The 22,661-nt window shown below is 49.6% G+C and overlaps 7 protein-coding genes across 7 annotated transcripts; 3 read left to right on the top strand and 4 right to left on the bottom strand.

Annotated features, from left to right (window-relative positions):
- Window positions 1-1,975: 1,975 nt before the first annotated feature.
- On the top strand, window positions 1,976-2,699 carry EIF1AY (Eukaryotic translation initiation factor 1A, Y-chromosomal; the record flags this gene model as incomplete). Its single annotated transcript, XM_044825981.1, has 3 exons — window positions 1,976-1,996; window positions 2,146-2,304; window positions 2,403-2,699. The coding sequence occupies 3 exons, from the start codon at window positions 1,976-1,978 to the stop codon at window positions 2,697-2,699; spliced, it is 477 nt and encodes a 158-aa protein (XP_044678898.1).
- Window positions 2,700-3,459: 760 nt separating this feature from the next.
- J7337_008361 (uncharacterized protein) lies at window positions 3,460-5,436 on the bottom strand (the record flags this gene model as incomplete). Its single annotated transcript, XM_044825980.1, has 3 exons — window positions 3,460-3,488; window positions 3,542-5,159; window positions 5,227-5,436. 3 exons carry the CDS (start codon window positions 5,434-5,436, stop codon window positions 3,460-3,462), a joined length of 1,857 nt encoding a protein of 618 aa, XP_044678897.1.
- Window positions 5,437-6,798: 1,362 nt separating this feature from the next.
- J7337_008360 (uncharacterized protein) lies at window positions 6,799-7,046 on the bottom strand (the record flags this gene model as incomplete). Its single annotated transcript, XM_044825979.1, has 2 exons — window positions 6,799-6,960; window positions 7,020-7,046. The coding sequence occupies 2 exons, from the start codon at window positions 7,044-7,046 to the stop codon at window positions 6,799-6,801; spliced, it is 189 nt and encodes a 62-aa protein (XP_044678896.1).
- Window positions 7,047-8,301: 1,255 nt separating this feature from the next.
- J7337_008359 (uncharacterized protein) lies at window positions 8,302-11,164 on the top strand (the record flags this gene model as incomplete). The annotated part of the gene is made up of 2 exons (XM_044825978.1): window positions 8,302-8,349; window positions 8,399-11,164. The coding sequence occupies 2 exons, from the start codon at window positions 8,302-8,304 to the stop codon at window positions 11,162-11,164; spliced, it is 2,814 nt and encodes a 937-aa protein (XP_044678895.1).
- Window positions 11,165-13,178: 2,014 nt separating this feature from the next.
- Window positions 13,179-14,810, bottom strand: MRS2 (magnesium ion transporter; the record flags this gene model as incomplete). Its single annotated transcript, XM_044825977.1, has 3 exons — window positions 13,179-13,575; window positions 13,633-14,261; window positions 14,328-14,810. 3 exons carry the CDS (start codon window positions 14,808-14,810, stop codon window positions 13,179-13,181), a joined length of 1,509 nt encoding a protein of 502 aa, XP_044678894.1.
- A 769-nt stretch (window positions 14,811-15,579) lies between these two features.
- J7337_008357 (uncharacterized protein) lies at window positions 15,580-16,685 on the top strand (the record flags this gene model as incomplete). The annotated part of the gene is made up of 2 exons (XM_044825976.1): window positions 15,580-15,978; window positions 16,083-16,685. The coding sequence occupies 2 exons, from the start codon at window positions 15,580-15,582 to the stop codon at window positions 16,683-16,685; spliced, it is 1,002 nt and encodes a 333-aa protein (XP_044678893.1).
- A 2,152-nt stretch (window positions 16,686-18,837) lies between these two features.
- On the bottom strand, window positions 18,838-20,967 carry J7337_008356 (uncharacterized protein; the record flags this gene model as incomplete). Its single annotated transcript, XM_044825975.1, has 2 exons — window positions 18,838-20,537; window positions 20,595-20,967. The coding sequence occupies 2 exons, from the start codon at window positions 20,965-20,967 to the stop codon at window positions 18,838-18,840; spliced, it is 2,073 nt and encodes a 690-aa protein (XP_044678892.1).
- Between the last annotated feature and the right edge of the window lie 1,694 nt (window positions 20,968-22,661).

Here is a 22,661-nt window from a genome sequence, read left to right as displayed (position 1 = left end):
ATTTGAGCACCTAAGACTGCCTGGAGCTTAGGCCCTGGGCCCCTAAGAGGCTTGCTACCTACTAACTAGCGCCCCTCTGAGGCTCTCCGCCCTCAGGGCACCTCACTACAAAGTGGGGACTCGGGAGTTAATATAAGAGCCAGGACAAAACTCATGGACATCTCCCATCCGTGGGTGTTACCACGGCGGGGGGTATCACATGGATATTATCCTTTCATACCTACCTAGGTATGTATGTCTCATCTTAAGGCTCACTACTTTACATATTGACTAATGCTCAACTTAACATGGCTGAATAGTAATATACAGTTTATTGGTAAAAACATTGGTATCATAGCATCAAGTACACACATGACTTACTAGCCCACGCAAATCTGATCCAGTCCTCAGGTCTACCGATAGGTTGGCTCTATGCAGACAAAGGATCCCGCAAATTCCACAACCAAAACCCTATCAATGATACTCCCTCACATCCCTTCCGAGGATGCCACCAATTTCCGAAACACTAATGTTGCGCAGAATGCACCATAGTTCGTGCCGATATATCCAGTCTTGGCTTTCAAGTATGCCCAGCTATTCATGTCTCTTTTGCAACATGTATTTTTCTTCCCAGGTTTGCTTCACTTGCTTTGCAACAGCCTCGCCAAAAATATGAGCTGGGGCTTGGGCGACTTTCAAAGGATCGTGGATCGTCACCATAAGCGTTCCCCGCGGGCCATCCATCGAATATCCGAGATCTTTCAAGGCTCTCCAGAATGCGCCTGTCAGTCTTTTGGCCATCAGGTTTCGCACCACGGTACTGCCCCCTCCCCTGCATATTGTGTATGTCCAGAGAGGCTCCTCTGCCAGCTTGCGTCGGTAATTGCTCATGATTATGGGTAGCATTGGTGCTATTCCAGGCCTTAAATGTTGCAGATGGTAGGGGTGTATGATGTATCGAGGCGAGTATTGAACAAGGCAGTTGAATAATACTTTCACTTTTTGTTCGTCAGGCCCCAGATGCAGACGTGTAGCCTTAGAGTTGTCGTACTCGATGCCTGTTTCTTGAAGAAATGACCAGACTTCTGGTGTGGTGAGCAGTCTTCCAGATGGTGATACATGGTCGTTTGCTGGTGGGATGTAGATCCGGGGCGATTTAGGCCGTCCTTTCGTTCCGTCTCGATTCGGTGACTGCCCTGGCCTGCTAGGAGTCTTTTGAGGGCGGTTTTTTGTATTTTGGTGAGATATTCGTGGGGTTGATGAGTAAAGTCGGTAGCTGGGGGAGGGTATCGATCGCAGGAGTTTGACACCTGGCAAGACTTGTGCCGTTGTCATGATGCAAGATTTCGACGGGATACTATCATGTTGAGGTGGGATATGATACTTTCTTCGGAGATGAGAGTTTCTGGGTGACTTGGTGACTTGGTGCCGTTCGTTCGTTGCCTAGTTGCGAGGGAGTGCGCCAGGGAAGTTGGAATCAAGCATGATGAAGCACGATGCGCAAATCGATTTCATGAGTTTACGATTTCTCAACATGCTCGACTAGGAACGCCACATAATTGTGGCTGTGTCGCTAACCAATCTGCGTCATATTATTCAGCATAGGTACTTGACTTTAGGCATGATGCTCTCTTCTTAGGATAATCTCTAGACTTAATAAAGAATTAATCAACTCTATGTATGATTAAACCGATACGCTCTAGCTTTTAAGTTGGCTATTCTTGCTACAGATTTCAGACTGGAAGTTTATCGTATTGCACTGAAAACACCTTTGCTGCGCCACGCTTGAGTCACTGTGGAGGACAGTACCTACTTAATGTATCACATTTGTCTTGCGCCCAACCAGCTTTTACCTCTTGTGTCAGTCAGCAGCGAAGCCCAGGAAAAATCCACTTTCTCTCCCAAGCCAACAACGACACCACAACATCATCACCAACTTTTCTTCTTCCACCAACACATCTCTTCTTCACTTCACGCATACCGACAAACCGCCAATATGCCTAAGAACAAGGGAAAGGTAAGTCACACATATCCTTCTATACTCGACTGTCATCTTTTTTCATTGACGGATCGCATTTTCACGCGCCAACCGCCTGCCCCGCCCCCACCATCATCGCCCAAGTTCTTCAGCAAGTAATAAAGGAACCGTCTCTAACAGTTGGACAGGGTGGAAAGAACCGCAGACGTGGTACCAAGGAGAACGATGACCAGCGCCGAGAGCTCACCTTCAAGGAGGATGGCCAAGAGTATGCTCAGGTCGTGAAGATGCTTGGTAACGGTCGTCTCGAGGCTCTGTGCTTCGATGGAAGCAAGCGTCTCGCCAACGTAAGTCGCCCCAAGTTTGCCTGCCTAGGACGCGGTGCAACGAAAGCAGGACGCTCATGTCCTTCTTTCGACGACTCGTGCTAACATCCCCTTCTTAGATTCGCGGCAAAATGCGAAAGAAGGTCTGGATTAACCAGGGTGATATTATCCTCCTCTCTCTCCGTGACTTCCAGGACAACAAGGGCGACGTCATTCTCAAGTACACCGCCGACGAAGCCCGTACCCTCAAGTCTTATGGCGAGCTCCCTGAGAACGCCAAGATCAACGAAACCGACTCTTTCGGCCAGGGAGAGGATGGCGAGGCCTACTTCGAGTTCGGCGACGCTGATTCAGACGATGACTCTGACGATGGCGCCGCTGGCAACAAGAAGGAGGTCGACATTGACGACATTTAAGCTCGCCAAAGCCCCTCCAAATCCCCTTCTCTCTCTCCACCGAGCCCCCGACGCTACCGGGTGATACAAACGTATTTCGCGGCTGGTGTTGTTGATATTGTCTTCTCTCTCAAACCCGGAGCCGAGCACCCAAAGCTCTGTGCGTCGGGTCCCACGACAGTAGTTGCTGTGGAGTCGTAGACGGCCGTGGTGGGAGGGACGTCACGGCATGTCGTTCTCTTTTGGACTTTCAGTATCACGATCGAATTTTCTGTCTTGTTCCGTTTTTAGGTTGTTTTTACTGGACGAACACGTTTTTTTCTTAACGCTTTACGATCATCACCTTCGTCTCAAAAGCACAGATTAGACAAGACAGGAAAATGCTTACTATGGTTTCATAAATATTCTTTGATTCTCGCATTGCATTCATGTCGTGAATAGTAAATGCAACGCACTAACTATTGCTGATTTTGTGGGCTAGTCATTCTGTAATCTTGTAGAATCTCGTTAATGCTATGGGTGTCTATAGAACATAACCAACTTTTGTCATGCCAACTGGAAATGCTACAGGCGCAGTAGAACCATTTGGTGATACAAGCCCGATCTCAGATGCTGGTGCTGATTCGCAACCAAGATACGTCTGCAACTGGTTGATTCGTCACAATCCTCGTCGTTGCCCATAAGTGCAGATTTTATAAAAGACAGGTCGATAATCCTTTGTCGACTATATCTACCACGCTCCTCCTTCCTTCTCTTGGATTTTGTGCTGATGTGGTTTAGCTTACCAGTCATCGTTGTCACTCTCGTCATCTTATATTGTGTTAGCTCATCACTCTTTACTAACAAACGCATGCTGAACTTACCACTCTTGGAGACCTTTTCTTTTCTCTTCTGGAGAGCAGCAGCCAACGCATCGGCCATGCCGCCGCCACCGCCAGGCGCACCAGGTGCTGCAGGTGCGGCATTCGCACCGCCAGAATCGCCGACACTGCCAACTTGAACACCACTTCGGTCGCGAATCTGTGAGCGATCAACCTTCTTGAGAGAGTTGATTCCGCCAGCACGTTGAATGCCTTCCAGCATGGCTGATCGGCCAGGATCCCCCCCTGCAGCAACAGGAGGGAGAGGAGGTGGAGGAGGTGCACCAGTTCCAGGCGGCATGGGAGGCGGAGGAGGCGGCGGTGCACCAAGGCCTCCTGGAGGTGGAGGGGGCGGAGGAGGCGGAGGAGGTGCACCATTTGTTGATGTTGGTGGTAGTGGAGGAGGTGGAGGAGCACTTGTCGCCGGTAAGGGAGGTGGAGCAGGAGGGTGATTGTTGGCTGCTGGAGGAGGAGGAACAGGCCGGGAGCTTGGAGGCGGCAGTGGTGGAGCTGAAGAAGCCGGTACTTTGGGAGGCAGAGGAGGAGGAAGAGCTGCAGGCACAGGGTGGTTATCGGCCGGTCGAGGGGGAGGAGGAGGAGGAACAGGCCCACGGCTAGGTGTTGGTGGGGGTACCCTTGAACCAGGAAAGGGAGGAGGAACTCCGAATCTGTGACTCTCATTCTTCTGTGTTTCTATAGGAGTCTTGGCCGGTCGAGGAGGAGGAGGGGGTCCAGGAGTGGGCGTAGCTGGAACAGCCCTTGGAGGATCTTGACGTGCGAATTTGCCAGCGTCGGCCAATGGTGGAGGGACACCAAACTTGGGTCGAGGAGGCGACGGCGCTCGTTCAGGCGCAGCATCCTTCGCCGGAGATTCGGCTTTGCCCGACCGTCTCGGGGCTGGAGGAGGTGGGGGGCCACCTTTTCTCGGAGCCGGGGGCGCTGGAGGACCGTCTGACTGCGGTCGACCACCGGGCGGCGGTGGCGGCGGAGGCGCTCGAGAGCCTCTTCCTTCATTGCCGTTCGCAGTTGGCGTTGGCGAGGGTGCTTTCGCTGCTGGAGGTGGTGGCGGTGTCGAATGAGGCTGATTGGCCTTCTGTTGTTCTTCTCTCAGGAAGTCGACAATAAACTCTTGGTTTTCTTTGATGAAGTCGTCCGTCAAACCCTTGTCTTGAAGATCTGCGCCAAAGTGCTCGCGCCACAGAGGATCGAACGCATCTAAGAGTGCAAATTCAGAAGGTCTTGAGCCATTGAGATTGGGCGTCGAGTTGATAACATGATGCTGAATGGAGTTATGTGGCATCCGGGGAGACTCCGGAGGGGTCGGGGCTGTGTGCTGAGAGCTTATATGAGTCGAATGGCGATGTCCGAATAGCCCTCCCAACAGACCATGCTTATGGGCTGGCTGGGCACCTCCACCGAAGGGTGTCGCCTTTGTAGCTCGGCTTGCATTCTTCTCTCGCTCATCCATCTTCTTCTTGAACTGTTTGGCCTCCTTTTCGTCGACGAAGCTCAGACCAGCCAGGCATTCTTCGAGTTCGAAGGTATGGAAAAAGGTTCGGTCTTGGTTATAGTTCCAAGTATCGAAAATCTCCTGGTCCCAAATAACTCCTCGATTGGAAGGCTGAACAAGTTAGCATGTGGTGGTCAGGTGTGGTGGGAGCAATTTAGATATTGGATCGTGGACATACCGAAATATCCACCATCTTGATCCAGTATGTATTTCCGACCAGATCGTTGACGAGCGCAACGGCTCCCTGTAGTCCGGTGTATGTCCATTTTGAGCGATTGGGATATGCTACGTAGAGCCTGGCCACAGCGACGGCCTGAATCTTGTTGGACTGCTTGGGGATGAACCGCTTTACGGTATCCTTATCATCGTCGTTAAGAATAGATGGCATTGTGGCGGCGCAATCGAGTATTGATTACTGTAGCAGTGTCGTGTAATCGGATATGCCAGAGAAACAGTAACGACGGATATGAGCCAAAGGTAGGATGAGTTGGTCGATTGTCGCCTGGACTGGACGCGCGGAGTGGCGCTTGTCTGGTCTCTCCTCTTGCAGCGTCTCGTCAGAATCGCTTGGCGCTTGCGTGAGGCAACCGAAATCTTGGGGTATGGGAGGTGCAAACTCTTGTCGCCGAATAGACATGTATGACCAAGAGAGTGTGCGAGCAGCGCCCGGGCTTTCGGGCTTGAGTGGAAAGGATTCTCGCTCGGATGGCGTAGGCGAGCACGGATGGTCGTCGCACGTCAAAAGGTGTTCGTCGACCGTGGGGAACAGGAACCAGACTGGGCCACCGGTCGGTTGGGATGATGTGTAAAGAGCCAGACAGAGCCCAGTCCGCAACGAGAGAAGTGAGCACCAGCCACAAGCTAGAACCCTTGCAGAAGCACACCTAATTTACAGTACCACAGCCACTTTGAGTACCTACTAACTGTACTGTAGTTCTCGGGGCGGGGCAACCTAGATACGCCTATCCGTACGTCTTGACAAGTTTGCTTTCTGGTGGGCGGGAGGGAATTGGAAGCTTAAGGTAGTGTGCTAGGTACGTAGGTAGTGATGCTTTTATGGCGATAATTGTGACTGTGGCATGCAACGCAAGCGGTCAACTTGTAATGTATCAGGTCCCTACCTATCGAATGGTTCACCGCTTCAGCCACTTTGCCAGGTTCTAGAAAATTCGCATGGCACCAGTCGACTGTTGGGCAGCCAGAGTTTAGCAGCCTACCTAAGGGAGGTGTCTTAAGTTAGTAGATACCTGGGTTAGTAGATAACTGCAGTCGCCTAAGGTAGTGGAGCATTTAGGGGCATCTAGGCCGTTGAACTTGATTGATGTGTTACGAAGTTGATGTGCCAGCTATCGACTAACAACGGAACATCTTGGGAGGCAGCGAGAACAATTTTTACATGCCTCTGGGTGTATGTAAATGTCTATGTTCTGATATGACTTCGAGTCTTCACCAGCCCCAATGTCTGACCTCACGAGCCTTGCTTGTCTCGGCTCCAAATCTACCTAGTCTACCAACGATGAGGGGCAGATATTGGATGGCTGCGTGTCAGCAGGGGGTTCCGAGGCTGCCGTTGGTCAGTGCCATGATACCAACATGAGACTACGATTAGCAATCGACACGTTCCAGTGCAAGTCAGGACAAAATGTCTTGAGTGTTTGTATAAATAAATCGTAAAGAAACCCAGTCCCAAGTCCAGATATAGTCATACAGTCATGTCAACAAAGCGACTTCTGCCACAGAAGTCGACCGCTTATTTCTTGTTCAGAGCCTCCATCTTGGCCTTGCGCTCCTCCTTGGTGCCCTCTTCTTGGGGCATATCTTTGGGTACGGCGGGTCCGGGGTGAGCGTTGAAAGCAGAGACCTTGTCCTTGGCCTCATCTTTGATGGGTTGGATGGAGAATTGCTTCTCGCCCTGTAAGTAAACGGTCAGTGTTGGGTTCAGTAACCAAGACTCCAGTGCAGTCAACTCACCTCTTTCTGTTGCTCGGTGCCAGTCATTCTGAGAGTTGTTTTGGTGATTGGTTTAAGAAAGTTAAGGGTTCTTGTTGTGATTGCAGTTTCTTTGTTGGGTTGATTCGAGAGCTTGTGGCTGCTCAATTACAGGTCGTCAACGTCTTTTTGTAGTCGCTGGCCCGCCCATATCATGAGGCGATGACGTCGTCTTCTTTGGCTAGACTACCTACCTAAGGTACCTACCTACCTAAGTACCGGTAGGTACGTAAGACCATTCTGTGGCGCATGTTGCGACAACCAGAAACGCAAACTCTTTAGGGAAGTGTCACAAGAGGATGTATACAACCTCTCATTGGTCCCTTGTTCCCAAAAACCGCCGACTGTTGAAATCACTGCATAGCTAGGTGCTATCTAGGACACTACAGGATCTTGAACAATGACGTGGAGATGGTGGTTATGGTGTGCACAATGTGTGTAAGTGGATATCGCTAATAAGAAAATCAAGGACAAACATCTTGGTGTGTAGGTATGTCAACTTGGCCAGCTTGGTCTCAGGAATGCGAAACAGAGAAAAAGGGTGTATCATCTACACTGGCAGAGTCATGCGCCCATTTGTCATGTCTGGAGAGTTCCAAGAATTCAATGGGTTTAAGCTGTATTCATCTTATCATGACTTCTAAAATACCTAGCGTTACTTAGTACCAAATAGAGGGACTTTGCCATGGTCCTTGTACTCTAACGAATGATCAGCTGCATACAATTGCAATGTTTTGCAGTAGCTTCACCATCATGTCAATCTCGATATTTGACACGGTCTCTCGATCTAAAACAGATGACATAGAGTCAGAAACTAGCCCATGGCTAAGCTGACGCAGGTAAATCCCAAATGACAAGGTGACGCTGTCGCTGGTATGAGACAGGCCGAAAACATGATCAGCACAACATATTAATATCATAGATAATAATTATAAGTAGATAAAAGGTTTTTTTTTTTTTAAAAAAAAAAAAAAAAAAAAAAAAAAAAAAAAAAAAAAAAAAAAAAAAAAAAAAAAAAAAAAAAAAAAAATAACTTCAAGCAAGTTCTTTTCATTTTATCTAAGAAACCATCTATAATTAATTACCAACCAACATTCGTTTCCATCATGGCCGCTCTGTCTTATGCATGCAACTTACACAGTCCCCGCCATGGCTCTAGCTCCCCACTAAGATCTTCAATACATCATTCACGACTATAGTAGCTTGTCATTTTATCAACCCCTTCAACACATCGTCTGTCAACACCAATATTTGGGTGGCCCGCATGTCTGCAAGCAATGCTCCCCAGCCAGTGAAGCTTTCACTCCCACTCGTAGGTTTGTCCATGACTTTCAAGGATGATCCCTCGCTCATTGATTTAGGAATACCAACAGACTCTGTTCCAGGAGCTTCGTGCTGAAGATGAGCTTGTCGTTATCGCACGCGGCCTGGGGCTGATGCGCCTTGTCAACAATCTCCTCCATTCGTATGACGCCGGCGGAAACAATCTTATTGTTATAGTCGCCGCTGATGAACGAGAAAATGGCTGGATTGGTGAAGCATTGGCCGAACATGCCGCCATCAGCATGTCCCCGAAAGCGCGTGGCCTGACAGTCGTCAACACGGACTTTCAAAGCGTCGGCGCAAGGGAAAAGATGTACTCTGGAGGCGGAATCTTCAGCATCACATCCCGTATTCTAGTGGTGGACCTTCTCACAGGTTTGCTGAATCCTGAATCAATTACAGGGCTTGTTGTTCTTCATGCCGATCGCGTTGTCGCAACATCCCTCGAGGCCTTCATCTTGAGAGTTTATCGTCAAAAGAACAAGGTTGGGTTCTTGAAAGCCTTTTCGGATAACCCCGATCCCTTCACCACTGGCTTCTCACCCTTGGCTACTATGATGAGGAACCTCTTTTTGCGTAAAGCCTCGCTCTGGCCTCGATTCCACGTCACAGTCGCGCAATCTCTGGAAGGAAAGAAGAAGGCCGAAGTTATTGAACTCGAAGTCCCTATGACAGACTCGATGCGTGAGATTCAAAACGCCATAATGGAATGTGTTGAAGTCAGTATTCACGAGCTCAAGAAAGGTAACAGTGGCCTGGAAATGGACGATTGGAACCTCGACAGCGCTCTTCTCAAGAACTTTGACATCATGGTTCGGAGACAGTTGGATCCCAACTGGCACCGCGTGAGCTGGAAGACGAAACAGATTGTGAATGACTTGACTGTTCTCAGAACCATGCTCAACTCTATTCTGGCATATGATGCTGTTTCGTTCCTTCAGCATTTGGATACCATTCATGCCGCTCACTCCCCTCCTCCAGGGTCGACCCGTCAAACCCAGTCACCCTGGCTCTTCCTTGATGCTGCTCAGACCATTTTCGACACGGCAAGACGAAGAGTATACTCCGCTAGTGCCAAGGATGCGGCTCGGGAAGATAACATCGACTCTCTAAGGCCTGTGCTTGAAGAGCTACCCAAGTGGGCTCTTTTGGCTGAGGTGCTGGAGGAAATTGATCGTGATCTGTACTTTGAACCTCCAGTTCGAGACGATTCCAACGGCACCATCCTGATCATGTGCTCAAACACCGATACCTGCAGACAGTTGCGAGACTTCTTACAAACCATGCACGTCAAGCCCAAGACGGAGAAACGATCAAGTGAGGACGATGAAGATGAAGACAAGCCCTCTGCCGCTTTCATGATGCGCCGGCGATTGAGGAACTACTTGAAATGGAAGAGACAATTTGCTCAGGTCAGCGCCACTCTCTTTTCCGAAAACCAGAAGGCTCTGAATGGAGCCATGGACACTCGTCCAGGTTTCGCAGGGTCAAGAGGTGGAAAGACTCCTGCAAACAAGCGACGACGAGTGCGCGGCGGAGGAAATGTCGGCGTAAGCATGGGCCGTGCTGAGAATGGCAGTATTATGCAGTACATTGAGAAACCGGGAGAAGTTGCGGATCTCATGGCTGAGGTACAGATCACGGAAGAAGAAGCACAGCAGAAAGAAGACGTGGTAGCAGATCCCCTCGACAACATGGAGGAGTACTTCAAACTATATGATATGCAAGACCTCGTCGTCATTCACGCATATGATGGAGACCAGGACGAGCATGTCCTTGAGGAAACGAAGCCACGATACATAATTATGTATGAGCCAGACGCCGCCTTTATTCGCCGAGTTGAAGTGTACCGATCATCTCATAACGACAGAAACGTGAGGGTATACTTTATGTACTATGGCGGCTCAGTGGAGGAGCAAAAATACCTGTCATCTGTTCGACGAGAAAAAGATGCATTTACAAAACTCATCAAGGAGAGGGCAAGCATGTCCCTTGTCATGACCGTGGACCCAGCTGAGGATCCTGAAGAGGCTTTTCTCCGTACCGTCAACACACGTATTGCTGGTGGTGGAAGGCTTGCAGCAACAGCTGAGCCGCCACGTGTTGTGGTAGACGTGCGAGAATTCCGTTCCTCTCTGCCATCTCTCCTCCACGGCCGCTCTATTGTTATTGTACCATGTATGCTCACAGTTGGTGATTACATCCTATCGCCAAATATCTGTGTAGAACGGAAATCTATCAGTGATCTGATCTCGTCGTTCAAGGATGGCCGACTCTACAGTCAAGCCGAGACTATGTTTCAGTACTATAAAAGCGTGATGCTGCTCATCGAGTTTGACCAGAACAAGTCCTTCACTCTGGAGCCATTTGCCGATTTATCTGGAAGCTTGAACAGTGTCGCTCCGACCAACATGTCGTCCGACTTACAATCCAAGTTAGTATTATTGACACTGGCATTTCCAAAGTTGCGCATCATCTGGTCTTCGTCTCCGTACCAGACGGCCGAGATCTTTGAATCCTTAAAGACTCAGGAGGAAGAGCCTGATCCGATAGCCGCTGTCAGGGCTGGCTTGGATAAGGACACAAGGGCCGAGGAGCAAGCCTTCAATCAGGAGCCCCAGGATATGCTTGCCATCGTGCCAGGCGTGACTCCACAAAACATCAAGAATCTGGTGCTCAAGACTGAGAGTATTCGTGAAGTTGCCAACATGACGGTCCAAGAACTGGCACCTTTGGTCGGCACAACGGCTGGACGACAGATCCATGGATTCTTTAACCGCAACGTCATGGAAGAGGACGACTAATGTCAAGCCAATGCTAAACGATGTACAGATACCGCAGAATGAATCGGCATGTAGAAGGGAGTGAACCAATAAACCATATAAGTCGACTCGGTTTCCGACCATCACCCTCACCGCAGGGAGCAAGAAAAGATAAGGCTTTAGAAGATGATACTAGAATAAACTTAGGCAATTTAGTCTAAGTTTAGGGGAGTCTTTATTAAGTCTTTTCAATGCTTAGGATAAAGGCGTTAATTTTTTTTTTTGCCCGCCCCTGGCCTTGTCACCAACCGCAATCAAAGTGTGATATCACCAGTGGAATTCAAACTGTGCACTAACGGAATGTTACAAGATTGAAGGTTTTGCTAAAAATCGTAAGGATTGGGTATCCTAATGCTGACAGATAAACGTCAAAGAAATCAGAAAAGAAATCCCAAACGGCCGTAGCAAACTCCTCCGCAAACTAACATAGCTCTCCCGACCCCATTATCCTTTATCAAATTGGTATCACAAACAAGTTCGTTCTGGTGTTTCATCGTCTAAACCCTTGTCGTCCTCATATGAGAGCCTCCCCGGCGCTTCGCTCTGCCTCCCTTCGAACCACAATAGCCGCAGGTCAGGAATCGGACCAGAATAGCGCAGAAGCTGACCACTCCGTTGACGATGGCGGTCAAGATTCTACCAATTCCACTGATGATAGCCATGATGACATCCCCAATTGTCTGGAGGCATGACCGGATCTGTTGGAGAGACTTGTTAGCGATGTCGTTCAAGGCGAGGCTGATAGAGTGGGGTGGAGAGAAAAAGAGCGGCGTGGGGAGGGTCACTGAAAGGAGCGAGATGAAGGTAGAGGCCAAGTCGGAGGAGTGGGAGAAAGGAACAAGAAATTGGGGTTGGTGGTGGATGGGTTGAGTTTGATGTGTAGACCAATATCATATGTTCCTCCTGGAGAGAATCTAGGGGGCGTGACTTACGCAAGACATAATACCGCCCATTGTGGATATTTGTAGAGGTGTTGTAGTAGGTGATGTAGGTGCTTTGTGTGTGTGTTCGGTTGGTTGTGATTGATGAGCTCTTAGACAAGGCTGAGATTTCTGTTGTAGATCTGGAGTTGGTGTTGTGAAAGATGAAAGTTTATTCGAGGTCCCGTCTTTATATATCTGAAATTTGTTGTGCTGGCCATCGCGCCTGCTGCATGTTTTTTTCCTTTTTCTTTTTCTTGGATCATACCTTCCTCCGTCATGTTTATTTCCTGACGTCAGTTTGCGATCTCCGATTCCCTCATGACCCAGCCACCAGCCACACTAACGGCTGTGGCTAAATGACAGGTCATCATTGATTGGCTGTAGCATCATGATGACGTTCCCAATGTGGCTACTGCTCCAAGAAAAACAAGGCCTGTCATATCTTATTGCCGCTGTAGCCCGTTGCGGGTTTGTTTGAGGTTACGTTCAACGTCAGGACAATCAATTGTTCGAGACGATTCCCTGCAAAATGACTCGGCTGATTTCCCTTCCCTTGCCTCCCCTATCCACCTGCAGATTGTGTGTTGTAACACAACACCACCTTAATTTCTATCCATCCGGCCAGCCGCCATTGACCAGGACCAGGACCAGGCTTGGATTAAACGAGGACTCATGGAGGGCTAAAGAGGAATCTTTTCTGACGTCACACTGTCATGATGAGATCAATCGATAGGGCATAGGTGTCACCACGACGATCGAGACCCCCAAGATGGGCAAAATGGGGGAATCTGGACTTTCTTGGCCTTGTGCTGGTGGCCTCATTGGTCGTCATATTTACGATGTGCCATTAAGGTCCGAGATTGTTGTGTTTTCACGGAGGGTGATGCCTGTCAGGATGTGTGTGTGCTGTCCGCATTTGGGTATCTTTCGCTTCAACTCCAACCTCATTGAGATGAGTAGGTATCTAGTAGGTTCCAGAAATATCTAGTTTTTACACGTGGCTAAATCCGTGCCTCTGAGCCAGGGAATCTAATATCGCAATAACATAGTGGAGGTCTGTCTGAACGAAAAGATCATGCAAACCACCTCTTCTTTTGCGATACGGCCTTCTGCATGTTGATTCGCCGCAACATTTCGCGGTTCCTGTTATCAAGGAGCCCCAGCGCCGAGCGATCATCGGGGAAATAGGCCTGCCCGCGGGGGATCCGCGGTCGCTCGTCATCCATCATCTTGATGCGCTGCACGCGGCGCAGCTTTGTCAGGCCATACCAGCATACGATAAGCGAGAAGACGACTGAGACACCAGTGACACCAGCGAAACCCCAGTTTGTCTCCTCGATAAAGTTCTCCAAGTTCATGCCGTAGAGACCAGCAAGGAACGTTCCCATGGCTAGGCCAAGCGTCCCAACGCTGAATTTGAGATCAAGCAACATGAGAGCGTTTCGATTGGCGTCCAGAATTGCACGAACGCTATATTTGTGAGTGAGTAATATGATCAACATTAAGTCAAGGGTAAGGGTTCCTTACATTTCCTCCGTGTTTCGGATGCCCGAGACAAGGTTGCCGGCTTCTTGCACGATTTCGTCAGTCAGCTTGTGATAAGACTCCAAAAGCATCTCAACCTCGGTGTGGTCGTCCTCTCCCCTGTAAAGATCATGTGTTTTCTCCGTCAAGTACATGGCAGAGAGATCATCGTCGGCTTCGAGGAGGTCTTCGATGGCATCCCGGACCAACTTTGCTTTTTGCTCAAAGGTGCTCACTCGCTTGGATAGAATAAGGAGCATTCTGAGCTTGCTTCGATCAATGTCATCCTCCAGCTCGCTAAGAATATGCATGACCGGCTCACGCACCGCCTCGAAATCAGCTTCAAGTTCAGACGTCACTGAGGTCAACACCGCTTCCAATGCCCGGAACTCATATGGCAGAGCGCCTGATGCCTGTGTATTCTTCTGTTGTAGTTTGCCCTGCAAGTCGTACATAAAGGCCGATTGGGGGTACGATGTCTTTGAGCCGTAAATATCGAATAGAAGCACTCGGTCATGTTTGATCAGGACCTTGAGATGTAGTAGGTTTAGCAAAATGGCCGAAGGGCGAATAAGGATATGAGGCAAGTTTGACGAGTCAATCTTTCGCAAATCTCGAGGCAGCAAGCCGAACTTGAAAACATCCATTGTTAGTTGTTATATCCTTGAAATCTTTCCATACGGCCGAGACACCCGTACCTTTGCAATAAGCTCAGTCTTCTTGAATTCTCCGTCAACGAGAATGACGTTCCCATGCTCGTCGACTTCCGTGCATCGCAGTCGAGGCTCGGATGCAGCTTTGGCCGCAAGCGTTCGCCGGTTGTTGAAGATTGACGAGCCATCAGCATATTCGTCGTGGTTTGGGAGATCGTCTGGCTTCAAGTCTTTACTATCCTTCCTTCCTGCGAATTTGAGGAATCGTTCCCATGTTGGTGGGTTCTCTGGGTTTGGGTCTTGGCCTTTGAATAACTTGCGCGCACCTCGACTGGTGCTGAAGCAGCGTTGGGCCGTCCAGGGCTGATGACAATCCTGAAGTTTCCGTGAGGTGGGATCTCTTTGGAAGAGTGTTGGTTTGGGCACAGTCACTGTTCTCTGACGTACTATTCCCAAGGTTGTGAACTGTTTCCGCGTCGTAATAGTATCTAGTGTTCGTGTGCGACAACATGGAACTGGTGTGGTCATCGAGGTTCGGCCATGGTTTGCGTTGGAGAAAGCCCTCTTAGACTGACTCCGAAGGAATCGCAGGAGGTTTCGTGATGGAACCGGAAGGCACAAGGCTGACTGCATCACTGGGAGTCCGTATCACGTCGGCATTGGTAAGGTATTGGATATGATGCGGCGTTTCTTTTTGAAGACAGGCTCTAGGCTAGGTTATCGATGATATCAAGAAAAGTCGATGTCGAAAAAGACGCCTTAGTCATCGGGACCAAGCCACTGGTTCTGGCGGGTCTCGGATGGTGGTGCACAGGCCATATTCAGTTACCTCGACTTATTTATTTATTACCTTGGACTTGGGATCTGTCCAACATGTCGAGAGAGGAATTGTTCTTTAAACAATCACAAATTTGTAGATATTTTGCCCTACCTACGTAGATGTGATGAATTGAATGCCTCCTGTCTTTTTCGGATAAATATTTATATTTGACTCTCGTTGGCGCTATGAATTCACGCCTCCGCCTTGATTGCCGACGGCCCTTTGAATCTTCGAAATATGGCAATTTTTCTCTTGCAAAATGTTCCCCCAACAACTTTTCTATAGGTCGACTGTTTCAGGACCAACACCTCAAAGGTCAACGGCCAATATTTTCTTTTTTCGAGAGGACATGTATTTGGATTGCCAACTTGAGCCATAGACGATTCTCTAAAGCTCACATCGGCCTCAAGTAATTCAGGCCATTGAGGCTCGTCCATCTCATGAGCATCACTCTCAGATCCTGTATAATCTTGCGCCATGGGCCTTACGCCTATACGTATTCGAAGCAAGCGGAAATTTCCATCGAGAGACAACCCGTCTCCTCGGCAAACTATCGCATCTCTCCCTGACGACAATATCAGCCCCCCCAAGAGAATGAAGCGCTCACTATCAAATGTCCTCGCCTCTCGATCTACGCGTTGCAGGCCGGCTATTCAGGCTCTTCCGGCCGAAATCTTGGAGAGTATATTCCTTTACAGCGCCAATGTTGCCCTCCCCCGGTCCGCGCCGCTCATAGGATCAAAGCTGTCTGGGCGGGCTACTCTCATCAGGTTCATCATATGGGCATTCCAGGATACTTGGGAACAATCGTTCGGTGACCCTGAGAAGTTTGCTGCACTAGATAAGAATCGTGTATCTGGCAATTGGCAACTCCAGGTTTGTCAACACCATCATGCTTCAGAGTATGTCACTGTCTAATATTGTTGGTTTAGTCAACCATATTGTGCCTACCTTGGATCACGGCAGAATTCATTCTCCAGGCGCAGCAGACCTGGGTAGAAAAGTATGCCAGAGACCAACATTATCGTCATTATCTTCCTCAGTTGGATGATGACGGTGATCCCTTTATTTATGGACACGGCCATGATTTCGAAGGTGGCGTAGGGCACTTCAACTCACAGCAGTGTTTTGAAGCTGATTATCAGGAGGTTCTGTCCTGGAAACCTTTCGAAAGGGTTGGATCATGGGGTGGCTGTGATATTCACCCAAAGGTACGCATTCCTACATCCCTCATCACCGGTCCATGGGACGAAAAGAATCTACGCCTCCTGTTCTGGCTCCGCAGGGGTGGGCTAGTTTATGGCCTAGAAGAGCATGATAGATCGTGGGAGATTCAGCTGGACTGTCTTCGTAACGCATTTATCGACGCACCGGAGCCTAACGCCTTCATCACAAATTTGATCGATCTCACTGCACTGTGTCAGGGTCTACCGAGAGATGTTGCCAGAGAGCAAAGAAGACGCATTGATCAACGGCTGAAATGGGGTGCTGATAGTGTCATTTCGAAGGAGATACTCCGACAGGTCTATGGAACAATAGGGATTTTCCACGATGGCTTTGGCACTTCAAGCTCCCCGAAATAAACGGCTGGTAGTCTTGTTTCTCGGCCAAAGAGACAGCACTGCCTCCCGGTTGTTCCGTTCCCCTCATGTCCAAATCTGCACCCGCAAGAATCGGGTAAGCACTGTCACTTCGAGCTACCACATTCAGCTCGCCGACATATATCATAACCTAGTTGGCTTCAGCCAACATCAGAGTCAGGGCAGTGAATGTTGTCGCACTAGGGTTCAGCAGGATTCGTGTGAACTCATAATGGCTCATCGTGCATCCTATCACTAGCACAAACCCGGACGCCCTGGCGGTTGCGGGGCCAACACATCTCAAAATAAGGAATCGAGTTCACCATGATTAGAAGTATGTTGTGTATTTAATAGACCTTCCTAGATTAATGGGGGTACACCTTGTGATAGAATGTCACCAGGCTTCATACGGTTCGAGTCTTGAACGAAATGGCCACATGTCGTGGAACGCCTCAACACCATGAATAAGAAACGCAGAATATCACGTATGGAAACATCTTAAACTCAACAAGACTTACTTCATAGCAAACTTACCTCTACCTCCAATGTCGCATTGCCTATGAAAGACTTCTTTCATCTCCACCTCAGCCAACGGCCTATCTTGTTTGTAGCACTAAACTTCACGATGTTCCCCTAGCGATAACAACCAAAGCCCAGCCCTGTACGTAATAAACACACACACGCATGCACTTACACACGAGACTTGCTAATGATGCCACTTAAACCGCACTTGAGGAAAAGAGGTCAAAGACAGGGGTAAACAAGGTAACATACATACTGTCAAGACTGTGCCAAGGAGTTGGGATATGACTCACGCCGTTAGCACATTATGTCCAATGGACCACGCGATTCCGGGATTTCGCGGCGGCAGTTGAAGGCGCTCCTGGAACTTCCGAGTGAAAAGATTCTCCAGCGTGCATTGCTTGGGAGTGTGACTGCGATTCGCTCAAGCACACATCGGGCAACCTTGGATAAATTAAACACATGCTCAATGTAGAGTTTTATGGTAAGAATCATGCCTTACCTCCTCCGGTTCTCGAATCTCATTCCCCGAGCGTCCTCAGGCTTCAATAGTCCGGATCGACATGCAGATGTTGGTCTGTATTCGATTCTGACGCATCACGTAGTCACAAATGGCGAGTGGTTCGCTTCAGTTTGCGTGAAAGGCGAGGGCAATTTAGTGTTCCAGCATAATGCTTTTTGATTTCGTGCTTGTCTTGCTTTGCTCGTGCGTCCTTCTCCTATCCGAAAATTGGTTCCATAAGGGATTGGAAATGACTGCCACGAGTCCACTACCGCGAGGACTGTTTCAAGCTAGCTATTAGATTTCGCCATAGCGTCATCGCTCTCCTCAATTCAGATCATTCTTGGGACTCCTTTGCTCGAGTCCGCTTCCGAAATCGACTGCTTTTTCTTGCCTTTTGAGTTCCCAAAGTCTGCCTTTGACGAGGTCGAGTGGATTCAAGCTTTGGCTGTTTCCGAAGACAACATGCGGTCTTGGGATGTCTTGATTGCAGGAAAGGGCAAATTGAACTCCAGTTGATGCAAAACCGATTACCTTGCAGATTCCTTCTTTGACGCCGGGGTCGTTCTTCTTGGATGACCGGGTTTGTCTGCTCGGTTTTGATAGCAAATCAAACCGATTACCTTCCTTAACCTTCTCGCCTCTCCTCTTCGCCGTGCGATACTTTTTTCAGTGCCGTCAAGTCCACACATGAGACTTTGGCAGCAAACCAAGAAAAGCCAAATAAATAACAGTAACAAGTACAAAACAAAGAAAAGCAGCGTCGTCCTAGTCATACAAGATATGTACTCTTCACCACCGAACGACCCCTTGAAAACAGACAGTCGCCGCCACCACTCTTGCTCCGTAGCCCATACGAGACATGCAGGCAAATGAACACGCTTTTCGGCCCAAAGTCGAGATACCTGCAGACGCTGATAGAGCAGAATTGTGATCTCTCAAATGTGGTATCAAGGCCTTTTAGCAAAAGACTCCATTTCTTCCACCCGCCACATCAATATATTTAACAAAGAGAATTTTCTTGATTCGACATTATTTCTTGACTTTCAAGTCGTTTATAGCTTATCTATAGTCGACAGGGTATCAAGTTTGGAACAGTGAATATCGTTACCAACGTGTGATTGGTTTTTTTTAGTTGAGAATACCCTCCAACATACCAGGTCCCCGAAGGCCGATAGCAGGATGGACAGACGAAACTTCGTAGCCCTGAGCCGCTTCGGCAGAGCAGCAGACTCGCTTGCCGGTACCAGGCAAGCTAGGACGGACGGGGATCTGGAGATTCGACTCAGAGATAATCCCTCGAGTGCGAACCAACGTATCGGGCCAGGCAGGATGCTGGGTAGAACAACGACCACCAAGGATCTCGCGAACGTTTTCCTGAAGGCAGTTGTCCATAGAGGCGGTTCTAGTTCGCTTCGTGCCACTTCTAGGGGCAGTTGCGGGCACAATCTCAGCTGCACGATAATTATGGAGCTCCTGTAAAGCACGAGCGGCATCAGAATCGCGAGCCATATCCTCAAGTTCCTGCTGTCGTCTCGCCACGGAAGACTCCAGAGACAGGTCCACGAGCTTGCCAACCGGGCCGGTGTAAGATTCGGGGGAGGACGTATCACAGTGCACATCATAATCCTCTGGAACCGAAGGGATTGTCGGCTTCTGGCTCAATCTCTCGTTACATGACTTCGACGCTCGGAATCGCGACGGCATACCCAGTCTGGAAGAACTGAGGGTCGCGCTAACAAGCGATGAAGAAGATGAGATGGAAGAAGAGCGCGAGGAACGCGACGAATCCGAAATCATCGATTCGGGTGATGAAGCTGTTGACACTGAAGTAGCAAGGGAAGATCGGCGAGTAGGGCAGTAGACTTGAGGGGACGATGTCCTGGTGGCAGGGAGACGATCGAGGTACTGAGATGTGTTCGCATTGTTGGCTTGAGCCATGGCCAAACCCATCGCAGAAGACTTATTAAGCATGTGGGAAGCGGCACTCGCTGCAGGAGTGCAGAGTCCACTGCTCTGAGGGGTAAGTCGAGGAGTTGGCAGCATACCGAGACTAGGGGCCGCGCGGCTAGAAGTGTATCCTAGAGCCGCTGATTCCATAGCCATAGGAGTACTGTAGGGCTGGGGAGTTGGTGTGGCTTCCGCAGATTCATAGCCATATGAACTCTGAGCTTGGTGGGGCATATTGAGAATACTGCGAGGAGACAAAGCACAAAGATCACTTGACCTAGGGATAGCAGGAGTTGCAGGAATCAATGAGGCGAGATTCGTCAATTCCGGGTTCAGACCCAAGATGATTCGCTTCCAATCCACGACTTGCTGGGACACGACCTGGGGAACACCTCCGGGAGAAGGAGGGCCAGACGGAGGAGGCGTGTACTTGAGAACAATATCGGTCCATCGCTGGAAGACCTCATCGACAATATGCATCTTCCAGTTGACTGCGTGGAGAAAAGCGATTTCGTTCTGGTTGATCTCTTGAGTGTGAAGTCCCGAAATCTTGCTCCAGGCCCGGGCAGAATAGTTTCTATCCTGAAGATACTTTGAGGCAAGGATCAGAGCCGCGAGGAACATACGACGACCGCACTGAAGGGCGCGATCGGCGTGTCGGTCCTCAGGCTGTTCCATGGTGAAGTTGTGCTTCGGCACATGGGGCTTGATGAGAATTAGATAATAGAGAGCGACCTGCAGAGTCGAGTAGCTGGTTCGTGACCGGCGCAAAGTCTCTTGAATAAATGTGCGCAGGGGAAGAACGGCCCTACTTCCAAGCTCATTTCGGCAGGCGACAGAGGAGAGTGGCCAGATGGCTTCAACGATATGTGTCGACGAATCTAGAAAGGTGAAGGCTAAGCGTATGGACGAGTAATCACAATCCAGTCATAACATACCGACAAGGCTATCTACGAAGTTAACTTTTCGGTCAGACTGCCGGACCAGAGCCGGGGGGCACGCAGCGCGTGCATTTGAAGTTCTTCGTGGGTTCTGGCGTAATTCGGCGGGGAGTGCTTCCGTCTGTGTCTTTTGGACGCGACGCCGCAAGTTGAGACTGCAATCAGCAACGGCGGCCTTTCTCGAAAAATAGGAATCGCAAGAGTCGGAGTCGGAAGAGTGTGCGGAAAGAGAGGAGTCGTCGGAAATCTGAGAGGTGGTGTCGGACCAAACAGAAGTAGTGGAAGTCGAAGCGGAAGAAGCTATTGAGGTGTTGTAGGGTGCATATTGGGAGGAGAGGTTATAAGCGGGCGACACGGTTGCGTCGCACATCATGTTGGATAGTGAATAAAAGGATCCTGAACTGCAATCAATTCAGGGGGTTATCCAGTCGCCGTCTACGGCTAAGCCACCAATCAGATCGTGGTTTGCCGATAAGTTCGCGGGGTCAAAATCGAGTAACGATACTCCGTTGCAGCGCGTGTAAGTGCTGCTTCGAGGTATAACCTTGGTCGTGTTTTCAGAGAGCTTCTAGACAGTAAAGTGCAAAAGCGACTTGATAACACAAACGATGAGACCGGAGGACGAAGCGGAGACGGCGACAGGAATAAGATATGTTTTTTCAGCAGGCATTGCGGCAAGGCTTCAAATCTCGAGTGAGGTTGGAAGCGAATGGTAGTCTTAGAACAAGGCTACCATCAGGGCGATCGAATAGTGGAAATCGATTTCAGAGGTTGAGAATTAATAGAGATCAAGTCGGTGTTAGTTGATTATGCAAGGTACTGTTGAAGGTGTGGCTGAAGATGAGATGACCTGAAAGAGGTGGTGAGGGAGTTTATTAGATGGCCGAAAGAGGGTGACTCTTTGCTTAAGTGGCCTAAGGGGCGAGTGAGGCGTTGAGTTGGTGGTAGCCTGCGGTGGTGGGATGTGACTCTTCTGGTTTTGCACGGTGGCAATTCTGAGCAAAAGCGGCGGGGGCGTGTGGCAGGTGTAAGCCAACTGGCGATCTCGGAGAGAGCGTTTTAGAGTGTGTGCGAGGTGGTAGCCTGTGCCTGGTTCGGTACAAGGATGACTAACAGGAGGTTCGTTCGTCACTGTGAGTGTGGCGAAGGAACTGATAGCGGGCTGCAGCCTGGCAGGGGAATGACAGTGAACGGGGAAATCGTACAGGTGACCAGAAATAGAGTCAGAGAAACACTAACAGAAAATTGGTTGGAGCAGGTGAATAGAACAACAGGAACGAAATGACGATAGATGAGTGAAACTGAAGATGGGATGGGATGGTGGTAGAGGCCACGGGCAAGTGAGCAATACAGCGAGTCCGGAGACTGACACGAAGAGTGAGTGACTCGAGTGGCAGACAGGACACTTCTCGGTGGAATCACCTCACTGATAGAAGGCAATGATCCTTGCCTGAGAGTTTGGGACGGGTGCGGGCGAAGGCCGGGGGAGGCAAGGTTGGTCCCTCGAGTGGACAACCTTTTAGGCTTGGGCTCGGCTGGGCTTGGCTGGGCTGGGCTGGACTCGGCTGGGCTGGACCTAGGCAGTGCTGTGCTGGAATTTGTAGGCAAGGCCAAAAGTGTGACTCTTCGCAGCGTCAGGCGGCAAAGAGAGTGAGTGTGTGAGTCTGAGTGAAAAGTCGCAGAGTGCAAGTGAATGCCGCTGCGGCCTGACTGAGAGAGGTACGGTTTGAGCAAGGTTGGAACAAGTTTTTTGAGAGGAGATTACCAAGATCAAAACAACAACAAAGATGAAGACAAGGCGCCGTGGAGAGTGGAGATGTACACGATCCAGAGCAGACTTCAGAGAGTCGCTTGGGGACGGATTCAGAGGGCGAAATCGAACATTATGGCGATGATGCTGTTCGATGGGGGGAGGGGGAAAAGGCGGGAGATGGCAGCAGCGGGCTATGGCATAGTTTTGAATGCTTGGGAGAACGAAAGCGTGAGCAAGACCAAGAGGAGAGGCGAGTTGAGCGTCGGTACCTACGGCGCGCTGCAAGACTGGCCAGCACGCGAGGTACTGTA

Source organism: Fusarium musae, chromosome 6, assembly GCF_019915245.1.
Source record: "Fusarium musae strain F31 chromosome 6, whole genome shotgun sequence".
Lineage (NCBI taxonomy): Eukaryota > Fungi > Ascomycota > Sordariomycetes > Hypocreales > Nectriaceae > Fusarium > Fusarium musae.
Note: the sequence above shows the minus strand (reverse complement) of the source record. Positions and strands in the feature narration are given on the sequence as shown.